General features: G+C 54.0%; 5 protein-coding genes across 5 annotated transcripts; 2 read left to right on the top strand and 3 right to left on the bottom strand.

Moving 5' to 3' along the window:
• Positions 1 to 301: 301 nt before the first annotated feature.
• Positions 302 to 2,698, top strand: B0T15DRAFT_31844 (uncharacterized protein). The gene is made up of 2 exons (XM_062864026.1): positions 302 to 668; positions 756 to 2,698. Exons 1-2 carry the CDS (start codon positions 627 to 629, stop codon positions 2,445 to 2,447), a joined length of 1,734 nt encoding a protein of 577 aa, XP_062726060.1. The 5' UTR covers positions 302 to 626; the 3' UTR covers positions 2,448 to 2,698.
• Positions 2,699 to 2,708: 10 nt separating this feature from the next.
• Positions 2,709 to 3,938, bottom strand: B0T15DRAFT_31832 (uncharacterized protein). Its single transcript, XM_062864023.1, has 3 exons — positions 3,598 to 3,938; positions 3,309 to 3,541; positions 2,709 to 3,243 (listed from the first exon to the last, which is right to left on the bottom strand). Exons 1-3 carry the CDS (start codon positions 3,761 to 3,763, stop codon positions 2,971 to 2,973), a joined length of 672 nt encoding a protein of 223 aa, XP_062726059.1. The 5' UTR covers positions 3,764 to 3,938; the 3' UTR covers positions 2,709 to 2,970.
• A 4,127-nt stretch (positions 3,939 to 8,065) lies between these two features.
• B0T15DRAFT_31771 (SRF-type transcription factor (DNA-binding and dimerization domain)-domain-containing protein) lies at positions 8,066 to 9,461 on the top strand. Its single transcript, XM_062864019.1, has 3 exons — positions 8,066 to 8,755; positions 8,883 to 9,017; positions 9,081 to 9,461. Exons 1-3 carry the CDS (start codon positions 8,504 to 8,506, stop codon positions 9,348 to 9,350), a joined length of 657 nt encoding a protein of 218 aa, XP_062726058.1. The 5' UTR covers positions 8,066 to 8,503; the 3' UTR covers positions 9,351 to 9,461.
• A 2,776-nt stretch (positions 9,462 to 12,237) lies between these two features.
• Positions 12,238 to 13,271, bottom strand: B0T15DRAFT_31759 (Ctr copper transporter family-domain-containing protein). The gene is made up of 2 exons (XM_062864017.1): positions 12,571 to 13,271; positions 12,238 to 12,504 (listed from the first exon to the last, which is right to left on the bottom strand). The coding sequence occupies exons 1-2, from the start codon at positions 13,074 to 13,076 to the stop codon at positions 12,396 to 12,398; spliced, it is 615 nt and encodes a 204-aa protein (XP_062726057.1). The 5' UTR covers positions 13,077 to 13,271; the 3' UTR covers positions 12,238 to 12,395.
• A 3,635-nt stretch (positions 13,272 to 16,906) lies between these two features.
• B0T15DRAFT_506967 (uncharacterized protein) lies at positions 16,907 to 18,300 on the bottom strand (the record flags this gene model as incomplete). The annotated part of the gene is made up of 2 exons (XM_062867621.1): positions 16,907 to 17,059; positions 17,122 to 18,300. 2 exons carry the CDS (start codon positions 18,298 to 18,300, stop codon positions 16,907 to 16,909), a joined length of 1,332 nt encoding a protein of 443 aa, XP_062726056.1.
• Between the last annotated feature and the right edge of the window lie 337 nt (positions 18,301 to 18,637).

Here is an 18,637-nt window from a genome sequence, read left to right as displayed (position 1 = left end):
GTAGCGCCACCATTCTATTCCGTACACTTCGACAGTACTTCCGCCTCTCCTTCTACCACTGCAAGGCAAACCTGAAGAAGGCAAAACTTCCGTCTGTATCGTGTCTGTGATTTGTCTCTGGAGTTCACTGCGCCAACTCTGACAGCTAGCCTTTCCACCATCAAAAAGGTTCGCTGCCGTCAGGGAAGAAACGCCTTTGACAACAGTCCCTGTCTCACGCCTGTGCCGCAATCGGTGCGCTCCAGGCCGCTTTACAGCCCGCTTCCCCGGGCGGGCAGCCGTAGCCTCATGATCGCCGCCCGCGACCTCGTGGCCTGGACAAGCGACCCCCAGCCGTGCTTCAGTCAGCACGGCCTCAATCAAAGGTCGAGAGCTGGCAGTCTTGATTGACGTAGCAGCAGGGAAACGAGAGTCCAGCCAGGCTACGAACCGGTGCCCTGTCTACTCGGTCGACCACAATCCCAGTGCTGCAGGCCGACCTCAATCGCCGACAGCGTTTACACCATCATTGATACAAACCGTACAGCAAAACCAGAGATCCGCCGCCGCCTTCGTCCACACGCTCGAAATCACTCCTCCTCATGCGATCACGATAGCACACCGCCTTGCCTTTTGCTGCCACCGCAATGGGGCTCATAGGCGGCATCTCTCCTGGCGGGAGCATAGCTGTAGGTTTAAGCCCTGCGACTTTCCCCCATTTCTTTGCGGCGGCTACGCTTTGGCACAGGTGCTAATGCGCAAGCGAAACGTGCCAGCTCGGCATCATAGTCGGGCTGTTGTCTACAAGCGTTCAGAGCCTCGGCCTAACACTCCAACGCAAGTCGCATATACTCGAAGACGAAAAGTTTCCTTATGACGTGAGGCGGCCGGCCTACCGCAGAAGAAGGTGGCAGCTGGGGATGGGCATGTTCCTGATATCCAACATAGTGGGGAGTTCGGTCCAGATATCCATGCTCCCCTTACCAGTTCTGTCGACGCTTCAGGCATCAGGCTTGGTGTTCAACTCGATCTGCGCCACGCTCATACTCGGAGAGCCGTTTACGAAGTGGTCCTTATGGGGGACGCTACTGGTCTGCAGCGGCGCTGTCTTGATCGCTGTCTTTGGGGCGATTCCGTCGCCAGCGCACACGCTAAGCGAGTTACTTGAGCTTCTGGGGAGGCGGCCATTCGTGGTTTGGATGTCCCTCCAGGCCGTGTTCGTCGTCGGTCTCGGCGTCGCGACGGAGCTCGTCAGTCATCTCACGACGCTAATGCAGGACCCACGGTTTCGCCTTGCGCGCGGCTTCTCGTACGGGTGTATAAGCGGCACCTTGTCTGCGCATTCTCTCCTGGTGGCCAAATCCGCTGTCGAGCTGATCGTCAGGACGATCGCTGACGGCGATAATCAGTTCATCCACTGGCAGTCGTGGATGCTCGTCCTCGCCCTGGTTACCCTTGCCCTCAGCCAACTCTACTACCTCCACCGCGGCCTCAAGTTGGTCTCGACCTCCGTTTTATACCCCCTAATCTTCTGTATTTACAACATAATTGCGATCCTCGACGGACTGATCTATTTCCGCCAAACTGACCTTATCAACCCTCTGCGCGCATGCCTTATCGCTCTCGGCACCGTCATCCTTCTCTCTGGTGTGCTGGCCCTGTCATGGCGCCTCAGTGACGAGCAGCATACGCCGGGGGTCGGACAGTCAACGCTGGCGCCCGGCCTTGGTCTGGTTGAAGATACAGACGAGGAAGAGGAGGAGGAAGTTTCGCTCCGCTCTGCTCTCCTTGAAGAAGGAGAGGGTGCGCTACCGACGCAGGCCACATACCAAACCTTTGGGCCTTATCTTACCTCCGAGGTCTCCATGGCATCTTCCGCTTCTGCGCCTCGGAGACCCATGGCCCGCTCCACGAGGACAACTCCGTCACGATGGGCAGAACGAGCCGAAATCTGGGACGAGCTGGACGACCGCAGCACCCCGGACCCATCATCCCCCACATTCAGCAGGCGGCGGTCAACTACTCTACCCGTCCACAGAGCCTCCACCTCATCCATGCTTCCAAGACGAGGGGCAACTAATTCACGTAGTCCTGCACTGACCGGCGAACCTTGGGCCGAAGAGACGGATCCGCTCTTGGACTCGCCCAGGAGGAATTTCAAGCGGCGACGGAAGTCGACAGGTTTTCCTGGGTTCACCGCAAGGAGGAGCACGGGCCGGAAAACGTCTGGCGGGATTCCAGATGTGGCACATAGGATATGGGGTCTAACACCATGGGGAAATAGGCAACGGCCAACGGGACCAGTGGCCTCTCCGCGGGCGAGTTCCGCAGGTTGGACAGCACCCGTAAACGGAGACGACCTTGAGACTGGACGAGTAGACTCATCGTCAGAGAGAAGGCCACACCTGGTGGTGTTTGAACCGAGGTCGGGGTCGGGAAGTAATAGGCAGGACGATTCCCCAGTATAAATCAAGTCTTTTTGCTGTTAGTTCAAAACCCTAGTATTGATGTAGGATTCGGAACAGCACAACATGTCATGGCCTTCCGTGCGTGCACACACAACTTGTTTCGTGGTACAAGTAGTGATTCTGGGCCTATCCTGAATATCTGAACGGGCGAAGCAAAGGCGGGGAAGTCTCAGGACATTAGGTGGGACAGACAAATCGACCACGGTGGAGGAACAAAGTGCTAGCTCGACATATATATCGGCTCGTAGACTCGCCACACTTTGGGAAAGATGTCAAATACAACAGGCTAGAGTCTATATCAAGATATGTAACAAAGATGGCTACAAATCTGCCAAAGCGGTCCGGTCCGTCAATAGTCGATGTAACGTCCCGTCAAAGAACCCACGCCCGTTTTCAAGTGAATGTATGCAACGGGACCAAAACCAATCGGTACTTTCTGGCCAGCTCAACGCTCTCTCTGTGATATTCACAGTGATCACCAGACACCATCCCCTACCCTGATCACTGGTGGCAGACCAGGCACCTAGATTGTCCCGAAGCCGTTCTTCTCGTCAATGTGACGGAACCGCTCCCGCTCCTTGCGATCCTTGAGCAGACAGGCAGTGGCCATGATGAAGACGACATCAAACCCGACCACGCCAAACAGGCTGGTGAAGATGTTGTCGAGGAAGACGCCGGAGAAGGCAGTGATGGGGGCCGCACATCCGCGCATAACGGCGGCGGCTGCCTTGCTGGGACAAGTGGCGTCAGTGGCGAACGCCGGACTTGTGCTGTTGAAGTAGCCGCAGCATTGGAACTGTTTCGTTTTCCGTCAGTCATACCTCCCTCTCTTAGACTTGGGGGATGTGAGTGTAAGCTTACGGCTGTCTGCATCAAGCTCCTGACATCTTCCGACTGAGCCGAAAAAAGGGGCGCGAATTCTTCCCTGATCCTCAGTGTCGATAGCCATAGATCGAGGCCTAGAGCCATGGAGAATATAGCACAGAATACAGCCATGTAGCCCGCAACTTTGAGCCAGCCGCGAGACGCCGTCGCAAGGCCGGGTAATGTAATTATAAAGGTGACGAAGATGAAGACGGCGTTGACGATGCCCGCTGTGTATACCGTTAGCAACACTGTATCACTGCCGATCGAACCCTGAGTTACCAACCTGTCAACGGAAACCCTTGGTATAAGAGGTTCCTTGCCGCTTGTTGCCCATCGGTTGGTACTTCGTCCCTGATGTTGCCGACAATGACGGAGAAGGCAAGGATGAAGATGCCCATGAGCACGAAGAGGCCGTCAGAGACCACGTAGGCCAGATGCACCTTGTTCATGGTGCCCGCTTGGTTACCAACCGTCCCTCGAGGCACACGTTCCTGTCCTTCCGCCCTTTAAGATCCCTCTCCACGCAGATGACGACCAGCGTCGTTGAGCGGTGCTCCGCTCGCAATGAGTGAATGGGCAAGATCGACCGGCAACCCGGCGCCGCGGAAAGATCGAGCGTATAAACGCAAAGTGTGATTAAAAGAAGGTATCTGAAGAAGAAAATGATTAAGACGGCACTGGCTGTCTCAAGACATCGAGAACGGACTCAAAAAGGCCAAAATGGCAGATAGCGGGCCTTGCCAGAGGCGAAGAACGGCAGAAGAGAAGAGAATCACGAGGTTCTAGCCTCGGAGCAGTATCACGAGAATGGAGAGGGTATGCCGTCTTGGGGCAGAAGGGAATGGGAAGACCATAGCACACGAGCGGGCGTCAATGAGACGAGATGAGTAGGGTCCATCGTAGGGTCAGGCAAGGCCCTGCTCAACCCGATGATTTCTTCAGCACCAAGGCAAAAGCAACCAGTGAAAGGTCGGGCAATGTGACAAGAACAGCCGATTCTGCTCCACTGGTGCGAGGCGAAATGTAGCAGAGGCTGTGCTGCACGGTGACTCGATTCACGCTCCCTGACTAGGGGTGTTTCAGATGGTGTCGGGAGACCAGGGTCCTGCCGCGACCTGTGGGCGACCGCCGGAGGAGACGGACCCCGCACGGGCCTATAGGGTGCCAGACCACGCAGGCCAATTCCCGCGTCCCGTTGCACTGGGCGCCATCCAAATCACCTCAAAGCGCCATGGCCTCTGGGCGCTTACACGCAGAGGCGAGAGGGGATAAAAGTTCAGATGCTCGGTATTAAAAATCCATCGCCATTGTTTCCGGTGTTCCTTGAAGTCTCCATGGGAGTGGTTCAATTTGGTGTACAAATCGGGCTCACATATAAGGTACCTTACTACTCAACAAATGCGCATTTGAAACCCATCAAACAATGCAAAAACCCAGTTTCGAAACAAAAACAGGAATGGTATAACCACCACATACTTTCTGCGCGTTTGCGTTCGAGTAAGATGAACAGACGAGAGGGCAGAATCTCTCTTAACAATTGGACTGAGAAGATGCAAACACTCAGCTGCGTCATTCTCTCTGTCAGTTATGCCTCGTTGCAAGTGACCCGACAGGTCGTCCGTACCTGCACTGGAGCACCGACATATTGGAGAACTCGAATTAGAGACGTTAACGTTTTCTTTTGAACTTTGTAGTAACTCGCGTTGTTTTGGATGATTCTTCACAAAATGGCATGTCTACATGGCAGGTTTATTACCGGTACCTAAGGCACTTAGATACTGTGGTAACCCGTACACAGGTTCACTGTCCTCGACCCTCACGAAGAGGAAGGCTGGATAACGACAACAATTGGCGGTGAAATAGGAACTGGCGAATCACAGAAGAGCTTGCCTCCCGAAGAAGAAGTTGTCCTTCCTATGCCTGTTTTGGGCAATCGAATTTGCATCCGTCCCTCGTCCTCATTCAGCAGACTTCAAGCAACTTGAAGTCTAGCGTAGGTAGACATTCAACACTAATAAGCTAAGGTATGTATGTAATAGACTCGGACACCAAGAATAGTTTCGATGAATTGTTGAGGACGTAAAGAAATTTAAATAACAAAGACCGCTGCGCCAGTTAGACCGCCCGATACCTACCCTAGGCGCTTGCCCGCACCTTTTCTGTCTCAGAGGCCTCTCCCTGCTCGATCCGTGTCCGATATTCTTGTCGTCCGTAGAGCAGCTATTCATGTATTGGTGGCACTGCATAGTCAACGTCCCTTAGCTATATCCTTCTCTCATCAGCTCGCTAGTTCATGAAAATCATTTGCATACAGAAAGTTTGCTTCCTCCGTCTTCGATTCTCCCCGCTTTTCGCCCTTGCACACAGTGCAGGAGATTCGGTTAGCCACGGGTGATTGGTTGCCCCATTGAGCCTCTCTACAAGCCTACTCGCCCAAGATTTTTCGTCCCGGACCTAGACCTACATAGACTGAGGACAGAATACAGATAAGGTAGAGTGAAAGATGCTCGATGTCTCCGATGCTTCCTGGGTAGGCAGGTGGCTGCCCGTGGCCTCCCAGGTAAGCAAGAAGATAAGAATATAAAGATAAAGAAGAAAAGGAGGAAGGAAGAAAGAAAAGTAACCTAAAAAGAAGAAAGAAGTAAAAAAGGTAGGTAGGAAAAAAGAAAGGGAGGAAGAAAGGTTATAAGGTAATAAGGCTATAAGTATAAGGTAATAAGTCTGCAGGCAATGGCATCCCAAAAGCGCACTCCCGGACCGGGCTCAGCAAGGAGAATGCTTGCCATCCATCAATAATAACACAAACCACGAAAGCTGGGGTCAAGTCTACATGTTTAAAATACCTTACGTATAGTCAACATCTGGTTTGCCGCAGATCTATGGTATGTATGTCCATGTTCCTCTGTCGAACCTCGTACCTACGAGTAACATCCAAGCTCTCTTCACAAATCCATTCTTCTCCAGCTCTCGGGTCACCACGCAATTGCAGTCAATTCAAATTGTAATGTGTACAGTAGTAGCTTCGTTGTAGAAAGCTATACACTGCGTTAATTGCAGATAGGCTCGTCGCTTACTCCGTATTCTGGCACGTCTTCGTATCATGCAGCTGACACATCTGTGCCCCTTTTAAGTCGGCCCATTTTTTTCTGCATATGGCTTTACGTTCTTGGAGTTCAGTCACAGTCTCCCTTTCCGCCTTCATCCATCCGGACAATATCACAGTATCCAATGCTCGTCTCGTTCCTCCTTCATCAATCCAGGTCATGGTGCCCAGAGAACAGTGTGATTCAAATATGTGTTCGTATCCCACACGTTGCCAAGGTGGCTTCGCTTCACCTGACAGGGGCAGGAGAATTGCCAGCCTTCATTCGAGTTTGGCATGCAACACACGTCCACACAGTAGTTACAGTAACTACCATCCCAAGGCCATAGAAAAGCGTGTAGTGAAACCCCGAGTTGAACCGAAATTCCATCACTGTTGGACAGAATCGCAGGCGATATTGCAACAGAAACCTGAGGAGGCACACGGCCGTTGTTCAGAGCAGGCGACCTGCGCGCGATCGCGGTCGCTAGCTAGAACCTTGCCAATCTCAAAGGGCCGGTCCCTTATGATGGCGGGGGTGGAGAACGAGGCGTCGAAATCGATAGTCCCCCCTTCGCTGCATCACCTGCATGGCTAACTGAGTGAGATAAGTAATCCGGAGGGCTCTCCATTGGACAGGACCCCCGGAGTGGCTCCGGCCCGTCCGTTATCCCTGCATTGGCTGCCTGCCTGCATCTTAAAGGCATACTGTCGCCTGCAGATTCGAGCATCGTCGGCGAACTGAACGCTCCGATGGCAGATCCGCGCCGCCACTGGGAACTTCTCGTTCGAGACCTAATAAGCGTCCTGCTGGAAGCATTACGCGTAGTGAATACAGGTATAGGCGGTCCCATTCTATCCGTACCTTACCCTTGAAAGAATCTTGGGATTGAGTTGAAATCCCACGAGGCCCGTGCTCCCCATGCGTGCGCCGCGCCCCCCTCCCCCGCCCCCAACGACTTGACCGACCAGGAAATGACGGTACCTAATAAAGTAAGCTCTTGAAGCAGGTGAGAGCAGCATGGCTTTCACCTCATCATCAAGACGTGGTTGTTTGCACAGATCCGGCCGCGATCAATCTTACCAGCCAATTTCCGATGCCGCTCCCGCTGGCTGGAGGTTAGCGAAGCTCTCTGACACAGTGTTCCTCTTATTTGCTGAGACTGTGCTAGGGTGGGCTCCACTCGGGAATCCCACCCTGCGGGCTGCAGTGGAGGAAGAAACACCAACCAGATTCACACCTCGTTTATCCGTAACTGTAGTTTCGAGTCACCTGATATCGAGGCTGACAAAACTCGCTGTCCATATCCATTGGATCTATGCCTGAAAAGCCTACGGTAGACTTTTTCTGGTACCTCTAACCTTCAGTTTCAGCTTCAATCACTCCATGCGGTATCCGTGGGTAACGCTCGAATGCTTCACCTCAATGGAATCGGCTCGCAATCGGACCGCGTCTGTCATCGTCGTGCAGCAGCCATTCCCCGGGCAGATATACGCTAGCGGACCGGCCTGGTACATCCCCACTCTTCTGTCTCCACTTTGTGCCAACCTCCTCCGTCTCGCACTGTACAGGCTCTCCTCAGAGTTCAGACGCCACTCCCCGCCTTCCTTTCTTTAACTTCCTGGTCGCGGCCCGCAGCCACCCTCGCTATTCTCTTTTCAATCATTCCGGACTCGCCAAACCCGTTCGGTGCAGGTGCGACCAGGAGCTGACTTGACGTTCTGCTCGTTCCTGACAGGGAAGGAAACCATCCAAAAGCGCGAACTCGGTCAATTCGAGTCGCCGCCTCAATTCAGATTTTCCGCCTGGGGAAACTCGAGTTGCACTGCTTGCACTTTCCGTCTGTCAGCGAAGCGCACAGTGACCCAGCGCATACCACACGCGAGCCTGCTTGGAGGACCCAGCAAATTAAAAATTAAACGTGAATTCCTCGCTTCAACTCGGCGGGCACACCAAACTCAATCCAGCAGCACCCAACCAGGTTTCTGCGACCAGAAGCGGCCTCTCCGCTCAACGCCAGATCAAGTCTAGGCCATCGGCACAACGCTCAAAACAGCATCTCCACCACGTTACCTTTTTCGTATCTCGTGATACCTGAACGGAACAATGGCCGACATCACGGACCAACACGACCAGACCTCGCCTACCGAGCTCGACGACGCGCATTCGGTCAGCAATGGCAATGCTGCCGTCGAGAGTCGCGGCATTAAGCGAGCGCGTCCTAGCACGGCTGACGACGACGACGACGATGATGAGAAGGGTGGTCGTGAACGCCGCAAGATTGAGATCAAGTTCATCAGCGATAAGTCGCGGCGGCATATCACGTTCTCGAAGCGCAAGGCAGGCATTATGAAGAAGGTTTGTTTGCGCCATCCGAGCTCCTCCGGTGATCCCCCCGAGATGGTCTCCAAAAACAGCTTGCCACGCGTCTACGCGCCGGCGCTCCAATCGAAAGCCAGCCGCTAATCCGCACTCTTCATGCTAGGCTTACGAACTGTCGGTCCTGACAGGCACTCAAGTCTTGCTTCTCGTCGTGTCGGAAACCGGTCTCGTCTACACGTTTACGACGCCGAAACTGCAACCTCTTGTCACAAAGGCCGAGGGCAAGAACTTGATTCAGGTAGGAGCATTTCCATATCTTATATTTCAAGAATCTAGTCGCAAGACTAACGATGGGGCTTAGGCATGTTTGAACGCGCCTGAACCAGCTGCTGGCGACGGTGTGGACGACGCTAGCGCCGTAGACTCCCCCGAAGAGCCCACGAGCGCTCACCTTCCACCCCAGCCAAGCCGGCCCGGCCTGCCACAAGGCCATATGCCACCCAGTTACATGCCCAACGTCGGAATGGATCCCCAGCAGGCGCTGGCGTACTCCAGCTACGTGCAACAGTCGCGGCCAAACCAGTATATGCCCCCTGCCAGCCTTCAGCAGCATGCCGGCCACCAGTCCTAAACGTCACCTTGTCGGCTACGGCTACTATCATGACCTCCGCTTTTGCTCGCAAAAAAAATACCCCAATACATTAATGCATTTGTGAACCGTCGTTTTCCGTGGTCGACATCTATGGGACGGCCTCGGCATTCCCGAGGCTTGTCTGGGTTGGCGTTCTTTCGGGGTTGTTTATCCCTCAGGTTATCATTGTTACAATTTCTTCAACGGTCTACTCGCGGCTTTCTATCGATTGGCGTCGCCTCACTCCTCCCCCTTCCAAGGAGAGTCGATAGTCCGAAGCAGAGTGCACTGTCGAGTGAGGACAGCTGGTGTGGATTTTGCCCCATCATTTGCTTGGCGATGGGTACTCCCTGGGGGTTGCCAATTGGTGCGCATTGTGTGCGTGATGACTGGAGACTTCAGATGGAGGGTGAACGAACCTCGGTGTATTCGATTCGGGAGGGTTGGTTGGTGCATGGCGACATCATCCCGGCAACACTTGATCTCCGAGGCACGTGTGTATGCTTGTGCTATGCTGTGGATCATCATTGGTTTGAAGATTTTCCAGTTTGTGGTAGCGAGATGAATTCAACGATCAAACAACGGGATCATATCACGAGCGTGATCGGAGTCGGAGTCGGAGAGCTCGCTGGCCAAGCGAGTCCATCTTGACTTCGGCACCAATCGCTCTCTCTCCGCTTATCCCATGGCTCTGGGTGAACAGTTATCATCTCGGTCGCCAAACTGATCCAAATGTCTGCTTCGTTCAACACTCCCTATCGACCCTTCTCCACGGTAGGGGCACCGCATACCAGGAGAAATTCTCGTATGGATTTCGGTTGGGCAACCGAACCATACAACAGCCGAGGCGTCACACTTCTTGGGGTGGGGAGGAGAGCATAGGCAACAATTGTAAAATAACTCTTACCTACCTGGCTTTTGGAACCTCTCACATCATTTCTTCCTGTGTAAGTGAACCGAGCCTGCCAGGGCTCCGACAAGGCCCAGGCGCGGCGAATAAGCAGCTAGACAAAGAGCCATGGCGTCGTGGCTAATAAGCGCAGCGCATGCCACGCATGTCGTGCATGACATCACATCTTCTGAGTCTGATCCGATCTAATCACTCCTGTTCCTTGCCCAAGTCGAGATCGCCCCGGCGCGGGAAACGGGGATCGCGGCGGGGATTCCCGCTGACATGCCCATTCCTCTCTTGGAAAGCTCGGTACCCAGGCGTCACTTACATGGAGATTTTTCCTGTTTCGGATGGGTGGGTGGGTTGGAGTGGGCTTCTGGTTTGGGAAGACACATTTGCATTCTGTCTGGACCCAGAGCAATCAATGTCCTTACGGATTTATTAGTTCGACGCTGTTGAAAATTACCTCGGGGGCTGGAATGGCATGAGGGATTTTGGGGAGTAAGATGGTGGATAGGCCTGGGGCGTCTGCACCTCGCACACAAGACGATGGCTTGTTTGGGAGCGCAGACACCGGCCATAATACATATGTTGCGGAGTAGGTTGTGAAAGATACATCGTGTCCGGAAGCCACTAGGGTTCTGTCGCCAGAAACGCCTTCTTTTGAATGCGTACGTGTTTATATTTATATATACAAGAATAAACATACATACAAACCGACCCAACCCCCCGAGAAACGGCAGCTTTTTGTGCCCGCGGGTTGGATCAGGTACTGTCCATGAGTCGGTTCCAACCTGTCGGGTGAGGCCGATTTGTTAAGACCAAACAAGCCGGCTATATAAGGTGTTGTATACGTAGATAACTAGACCATTCCGCGTCGTTCAGCGGCTCCTGTCGTTTTATGCTATGCTAATCCGGAAATGATCCAGAACCCTTTCGTGCTTTCCAACTCGAAAATGGTCACATCAACAGCTAGGACATTTGTTTTCTGGCTCCGGCACGTCAAGTACTGGCTGGCGATTCCAGAAACGAGTTGAGCATGATGTCGCCACCAAAGCTGCCGCAGTTGGCTGCATGTGCGTTTCCTTCAGAACCACGCGGTTGACCGTCAGGTCGGCGGAAGAATGAATGCCTTGGGAAGGAGGCCAACTGGGAGGTTTTACGAATCAATACGCTACCGAGCCTACTATGAGCCGAGAATGCCTCCCTTTTCATACAAGCCGACGTCCCAAACTATGTGATTTGACTTCGGGGCAGAACGGCGTCGGAAAGAAGGTGTTTGATAGGACTCTGCCGGGAGGAATGTATCAGGGTTGAGACGTATTCGCAGGCTCTTGGTTGTTTTCCACCGGCAACGACTGCACATTGAACTGTTATATCTGGGCCATATCGTAAGAGCCAAGCGTACCGTCGCCATACCCATACTACCTAGCCCACACTTGCACGGAGGGGATGTACTGCAGATACTATTGCCAGGATCGGCTATAAGACTGAGCCAAGGGCGCACATGGCGGGCTCAGCCGGGCAGGCGCGACGTCAAGCCCTAACTCCCTACATACTGTAGTTATGTCCACATGGATCCCCGGGTGCAGTTTATGTGGATACCGCTGGCTCGACACCGTCGTCGGCTAGTGCAAGTTCTGCCGGCGCCGGGCCGGATCGAAGATTCGAAGCCGACACCAAGATCGGCCTCGCATCCGGATCCGGAAGGCGGACCGTTTGGCTTGGCGCTGTGTGGGGTCCGTCGTTCCCGGCTGCGCGGGTTTGAGCAAGTTTCCGCTCTAGCGCCGCTTTTCGCCGTGGCAAGTATCGATACTTTCCATAGCCCTTGTCGCTAACAGAGATGTTTGGTGCTGGAACGACGCACGATTGCTGTTGAGTGGTCGCACTCTCAACAATCGGATTCAAAGTGCCCAACCATCTGAATGATCTCTGAAGCGAAGAAAACGTATTCTTCGAATGGTATTCCAAAAGCCTTCAAAAACAGGGCATCAAGCTACCGCGCCGCGAAACCCGATATCCAAGAAGAAACCCCTTCCGACCTGTACCCATAAACGCCCAAGCCCCGTCATACCCATCATAATTCCAAGCCGATTGCGCACGCGTATGCTAAAGAATCGGCTGTGTGCCCTCTGTGCGCTCGAAGGTTGCAATTAATGTTCGCTCAATGAGATAAACCTTCCCACAAGAAGGCTCCCCAGAAAAGTGCCGCCGAGGACCGATAGGAAGTAGCCGACATTCATGGTCATAACCGCCAACATCCTGCACCAACCAATCAGTCTTAATCCAAACCATGCACATATGTAAGAGGAAGTAAAGGCCACTCACAGAAGATATCCCACGCCAGCAATAACAGTATCGATCACGGCGCGCAACGGATCGACGCTCAGCCTCCACGGGCGCGCACATGGCGTCCGCCTCCTCACCAGCAACACGTTTTCCTCCACGCCGTTCTCGCTCACCACCATGGCGCCCTTGGCCAGCGAATCCCGGCTGAGGTTCTCGGCCAGCGTGCCCCTGCCGTTGACGACGACGTATCGCCGGTTGAGCTCCTTGTCCAGCCACCTGGTTTCCTGCCACGACTTGAAGGCCAGCAGGCCGCGGAAGATGACGGCTAGGATGATGAGGAAGATGCACGTGCCCGCGTAGGTGCCTGTGCTATGGGGCGTCCATCGTGACGAGAAAAGCGCGGTGGACATCGAGTTCTGGAAGACTGACATCATCATGGGCGATGACGACATGGACGAGTCGCCGCCCATGTCCATCGTCATGCCCGAGTGTGTGTCCGTGGACGCGGCATCGCCATGTCTAGGAAACAGTGGGTGTGCGCTCATATTTGGTGGGTTTTCGATTCCAGATTGATAAGAGGTGGCGCGGAAGGTCTCCAGGAATCTCAACCGTCGGCGGCTTTTAAGTACCTGGTATATACTAAGCTCGTCGAATTAAGACTGGATGACTGTCACAGCTCCACGGCTTGCTCTTTCCCCGTGCTCCCCGCGCACCGCTGTGGCGAGAAATCTGATGCAAACGTCGTATTCGTTGCCCTTTTAGCTGCCGCGTGGGATGGTTTGAGACCGAAGTTTGGGTTCGAGACACAAGCTCGTGTTTGATTAAGAAGAGAACGGCGCTGTGGTCGACTCTGGAGCAACTGTCGCCAAGCTGGCTTATTCTTGGGTGAAACGAGCAAAGAGACGGGATCACACCTTCCCGGGGAAGTGTCGCGATCAAGTACTTTTCTGGAAATGGATTCCATGGAACGTCCGCGCCTCAACGTTACGAAACTTGCTCAAATTGTGCGGCGGGGAGCGGGTCAGCAATCCCAACCTTACACCGCAAACCTTAATAGAGTGGCTCAGAGTGGTACGCTGTGATGCACGGCGAAGGAGGAGAATGGCGCCGTAGCTACTACCGGATTTGAAAGGCATGAAGCGTTCGATTGGTGCTTTCCGATTCGGAATCGCCACAAGGCGACGAGCGCACGAGCCACCGAGGTACCGGTACCCGCTTACAGCTTGACACTAACAGACCCCACCCCACTGGCACAGCACTCTAACGTCCATCGGTACATATTCTACGTCAGGTATTCTACCTAAGCTACGTTGTTTCTGTCCTTGAAGAACAACTGAGCACTGACGGCAGCTGAGCTATCCGTCGCTTCCTCAGGATAGCCTACAGGTAGGTAGGGAACTTTTGACCTACCTTATCTGCTACTAGTAGACTGTAGACTAGACTGTAGACCTCGCAGAGCTCTCCAAGATGGCAAATGAGTATCGACGAAGAGTGTTGGGAGCCGCACCAAGCTTCCGTCTCGCTTGACAAGCACGAGATGGCCCAGTCCCTCGGCTATGGAGATCTGCTGCCTGCCCAGATTCCGCAAGCAAGCGAGCCGGATGGCCCGCAGCGATTCCAACACTGCAGGTGTCCCATATTACGACGGCCAGATCCGCATGCGACTATATCTGAATTAGGTTATTTATGTAAGTGCATCTTATCTCGCGGCGAGGCCTATTTCGACGTTAAGCCTTACTTGATCCGATCAGCCACCTCAGCGCTGCTTGTGTTTCGGCTTGCTAGCCTACCGAACTACAGTACCAGTATGTACGTACTGTACAAACTCAGATGGAGCAGACCGAAAGCATTGATCAAATTGGCACTGTGTCCCCAAGAATCGTCAATGGACACAATACGTAAACCTCGGTCCGCCCCTGCTTCCGTTGAGTGCAGAAGAAAGAGGACCGGACACACCAGATCGACAGGTGGGTTTGCCTCAGACGAAGCAAGAAGAAGCATCCCCGCATGAACCAAAGAGACTCAACAAATCCATCACCCCACCTGGAGGCCAGTTTGCTGAGGGCTATTCTGATTTCTGTCTACCACTCCTACTCCCCACCCCGTGGGCGCCTCGGTCTTCGTAGTTCTCGACCAATGATGCTTCACCGAAGTGTGGCATCTCATTGTTCCTCACTGGCCGACATGGTACCTTGGTCTCAGTCCAGAGCAAGGCTCTGCATGATCAGCTACGATTGCGTAATAAGAGGGCGGCAACATCGCAGCTCACCCTCCAGAATAGCCAGTCTTTCACCCCACCTTCTTGCGGTGCTCCAGGATGCAGAGGCACATGCATACGCTATCTAGTGTATATATATGTTGTTGGCTCACGGAGGTCTCCGTCCGGCACGTGTCCCCAGCTTGACAAACTGGACAAGCTGGGGTGGCTCGAGGCACCTTGCAGGGTCGCGTGGCATGGCGGCTTGCTACACCTCAGCCCGCCGGATCAGGAAACGGGCGGCTGTTGGCCCTCCAGGACCATGCCTCACACCTCCATTCTCATCCGTGGGGGAAAACCCCCAGGAGTCGCCGAAGCATGATGCATCGCCGGCGCTAAATTATCTGCTCGTGGGGCCCCAGCAGAGACCTTGTGCCGTAGGTAAACACATTTTGGCACAGACAAACATTGCCTTATTAAGGAACTTTGGTCAATACCCAATGGCTGACTCCTAAGGTGGCCCAGATTGCGTTCAGCTGCATCGACTAGCGGAAGGAGAATAGCAAACAACAGGGGAACTAGTTACCGCCCCTGAGTTTTGATCTTCCTCCAGGTTTGCCGAGGAGAGGTTTCGATGTATCCCGTATGTAGGGCATACTGTATTGTATGCATTTGCTGTCGCCCGAATGTGGATATCGAGTGAGGGAATACCATGTACGGACACCAGCTCGCCGTATACCGTAAAGGTGTTGAAATAATCCCCTCTTCTGTCACAATTTCATTTCTGCGTGGCTGAGACACACACCTAAAGGTGGTATACATAACACACCACTTGGATATAAATTTTTTTTTTGATGTGTTGGAAACAAATGTCTGCGTTGAAACGGGACTATCATAAGGAAAGACGCTTTGAGGGCAGACCGTGGGGTTCTGAGAGAACGAATAACTATCAACACTCCTCGTGAGGTTCAGTCTGACAGTCCGAATCCGCACCTGGGTCATAGCGACAGAGACAGGCGGAATTGAGAATGCAGAGTCCCGAGAAGATGCAAACTAACTGCACAGCGCAATGCACCTTACCGAAACCCGCCCACCCGCCTCACTCGATTCCGCGGGCAGCTCTCAGCTGAAGCTATCAGAGGCAAGGGTCCAGGGTACTGTAGGTATCTTGGGCTCGAGATCCAGTCTGTTGGCCCTTAGATCTGTGATTGACCACCAACCGGTTGCTTCACCGTCCGCTTTGGACTGGAATCCCCAAGCCAAATCACCCAAATGATGATGCGAAGCTAGCCTCTGCCGGCGAGCCGAATGTCATGCCTCCCATGCTTGTACTGATTCTTACTGGTCCTAAGACTCGGGTTGTCTGATCACGTCAACAAAACCTTCCATGGATGGGAACGGAATGGCCCCGGCTTCTGAGGGATAATCCAACGAGTTCAAGGTGGCCAATGTGCCGTCTGTTTACTTTCACCGTAGAAGGCCCCTATTTCCCCTTTGACTCTCCCGATGGAGGATACACTCGGGGAAAAGCACAATTGCTTCAATTGGTGACTTGGGTATACCACCGCATGCTACGACACACTTCTCCGTTGCTAGTGGGCTCTGGGTGCCCTCATATAATATCCAACCGGTAAAAACATGAACCAATGGGTTGATTCCCTGAACCCCAAAGACAGGATGAACGTTTAGCTGCCCAGAACCAACCCCAAACGAACTTGCAAACTGGAGGCAAAAGTGGAATGGTATCAACTAAGCCAAACAGAAGGGGGAAAGGGCCTCTGAGTCTAGTAGTAAAGGAATAACGAACCCGGATGCGCACTTTGCTTAGTCACCTACGTTCCCCCTCTTTAGTCTTGGAGACCGTGCCTTCCGTAACCTGACCCCGAGGTCAACCTCCCTATTTCTCTTCCTTGGGCTAGTGATTTGCACCTCGTCCCTGATAGTTGACGCCATATCCCGGTCCTGTTTTCCCCGGAGGAGTCCCTTGCCCTCGACGCCAATAAACGAATAAAAAAACAGACAACCCGCAAAGGCCATGCAACATGACGCGGCGGTTCCGTCCGGCTCGTGCACCATGTTGTTCCAAGAAGGCATTCTGATGTCATGACAGAGTAGAGTATCTAGCACTTCGCAGCAAGGGTGCTGCGTCGGCAGTGAAAACTGATAGACGCGCTAGGTTTAAGGCTCCTTCTTCCCTTGCGACGGGCTGCCGTCTCGATCGGCGCTTCTGGCAATATCGCCGTCGTGAGGGGAGTCTCCGTTGGCGCTTGTTGCAACGCCGGACCCATCTGTAGGCGAAATGCCGCCGCATCCCTTCACGAGTCTATGCCGCTGGGAAGTCTATCAGCACAACTAGAGCGCAAAAGCAAACCGCGGACAGTCTCGCGACGCACCTTCAGCGCATCTTTTCTAGAGAACCTCTTATCGCAGTCATCACATGGAAACGGCTTGATAGCCAGGTGTATCCGCTGGTGCCGCTTCAAATCGTGATTCCTATTGAAAGCTTGCGAGCACTCGTTGCATTTGAACGGGCGCTCCGACTGCGGTGGCGGACCGCCCGGGTGATGGCCATACAGCTGATGCGGATGATGCGGGGATAGCCCATGATGGTGGCTGAAGCCGGGAAGCCCTTGCATGCTGCCAACCATAGCTACGGGAGCGCCCGGATGATGCATGTTGCTCAGCACTGGACCGGAGATTGAGTTATATGATGCATAGGATGTCATGGACGGCATCTGGTGAGCGCGCCCGCCTGAATACTGTACCGGCGGGGCCATTCCGGATATCGAGGTCGGCCCCCGTGAAAGAGGACCCGACGTAGTGGCTGGCGAGGCAGCCGTCGGTGAAGGCTGTGTCACGGGTGAGGCATACGAAGGGAAAGACTGTTGTTGCGCCGCCGAGTTCGGTGGATAATAGCTGGTCGGCGTAGGCGGCTGGCGGTAAGAGCTTCCCTCGTGCACCATTGACGGACCCCCCACTGATGTGCTATGTCCTGGTGCTGCCAGTCGTGCTGGATTTGAAGTTGGGTTGCCGAGCATGGACTGGTTAAGCCCGGACTCTTGGTTCCCTCCTTGCGGATCATGGTACGACTGTTGCGCGGATATGGATTCTCCGTTGGGAGCCGAGGAAGAGGGGTGGCCGGGGAAGTGCGGGAGCGAGGGCGAGGGGGCCGATCCGTATGATGCCGGTGATCGAGCGTACGGAGGCTGGGCCAGCGGACCTGAGCCAGGGGCTCCGGAGTTTGCATTTTGGTACGCGTACGCCGGAGCCTGCGATAAACCCGGCGTTGGCCACGAGCCCGTCATGTGGCCGTAGTAGAGCGGCGTGCCTTGCGACGACTGCGATCCGGTGCTGTGGGAGGCTGACGGTGGGAACCCGTCTAGTATTGCTCCTGAGCGAGTCAGAAAACTGGTCCTTGGAATACTTGTGGCTGCTGCTGTGCTGTTTGTGCTATGGGAGGATGAAGGGGCGGGGTCGGAAGAGGAAGACAGAGACAGCGGCTTAGGGACAGTGCCTGTTGAAGGGGGGACCAGCTGAACATCGAACCCGCTATCACTTGGGATGGTAGTCATGGTTGTAGAAGCATGGCTGGGGTACCGCGTACTGTGTGACTCCGGAAGTGGGAGTGGTCTCTGAGAGGCCACGCTTGAAGCTCCCATACTCTTGCACCCTTCAGCAGCATCCAGTGGCAAGGCGAGGCACGATTGGCTTCCCCAACAAGAATGCCAGTCGGTCGTATCCTTTGGTCGCCGCCGTTACGTCTAGTGCGTTCGCGATGAGCCCCGGCAGATGCCTTGTGGTGGTTAGGTCTCGGTCGTTGATACGACGATTCCGGACAACAACGCTCGCGGACTGCTGTAGACACTTGGAGCCCTCCAGAGGGGTTCCCGACTCTTTGGCTGGATAATG

Source organism: Chaetomium strumarium (assembly GCF_033439665.1).
Source record: "Chaetomium strumarium strain CBS 333.67 chromosome Unknown B0T15scaffold_1, whole genome shotgun sequence".
Lineage (NCBI taxonomy): Eukaryota > Fungi > Ascomycota > Sordariomycetes > Sordariales > Chaetomiaceae > Chaetomium > Chaetomium strumarium.
The sequence above is the reverse complement of the archived record's forward strand: the minus strand, read 5'-3'. Positions and strand labels throughout refer to the sequence as shown.

What these genes read in the sequence shown, in the direction of transcription:
- B0T15DRAFT_31844 (XM_062864026.1), top strand. Translation starts at nt 627, where the DNA reads ATGGGGCTCATAGGCGGCATCTCTCCTGGCGGGAGCATAGCT. An exon ending in CTCCTGGCGGGAGCATAGCT is followed by an intron (nt 669 to 755) that starts GTAGGTTTAAGC and finishes GAAACGTGCCAG; the next exon opens with CTCGGCATCATAGTCGGGCT.
- B0T15DRAFT_31832 (XM_062864023.1), bottom strand. Translation starts at nt 3,763, where the DNA reads ATGAACAAGGTGCATCTGGCCTACGTGGTCTCTGACGGCCTCTTCGTG. An exon ending in CCAAGGGTTTCCGTTGACAG is followed by an intron (nt 3,542 to 3,597) that starts GTTGGTAACTCA and finishes CGGTATACACAG; the next exon opens with CGGGCATCGTCAACGCCGTC. An exon ending in GGAGCTTGATGCAGACAGCC is followed by an intron (nt 3,244 to 3,308) that starts GTAAGCTTACAC and finishes AAAACGAAACAG; the next exon opens with TTCCAATGCTGCGGCTACTT.
- B0T15DRAFT_31771 (XM_062864019.1), top strand. Translation starts at nt 8,504, where the DNA reads ATGGCCGACATCACGGACCAACACGACCAGACCTCGCCTACCGAGCTC. An exon ending in AGGCAGGCATTATGAAGAAG is followed by an intron (nt 8,756 to 8,882) that starts GTTTGTTTGCGC and finishes TCTTCATGCTAG; the next exon opens with GCTTACGAACTGTCGGTCCT. An exon ending in AGGGCAAGAACTTGATTCAG is followed by an intron (nt 9,018 to 9,080) that starts GTAGGAGCATTT and finishes GATGGGGCTTAG; the next exon opens with GCATGTTTGAACGCGCCTGA.
- B0T15DRAFT_31759 (XM_062864017.1), bottom strand. Translation starts at nt 13,076, where the DNA reads ATGAGCGCACACCCACTGTTTCCTAGACATGGCGATGCCGCGTCCACG. An exon ending in GCTGGCGTGGGATATCTTCT is followed by an intron (nt 12,505 to 12,570) that starts GTGAGTGGCCTT and finishes TGGTTGGTGCAG; the next exon opens with GATGTTGGCGGTTATGACCA.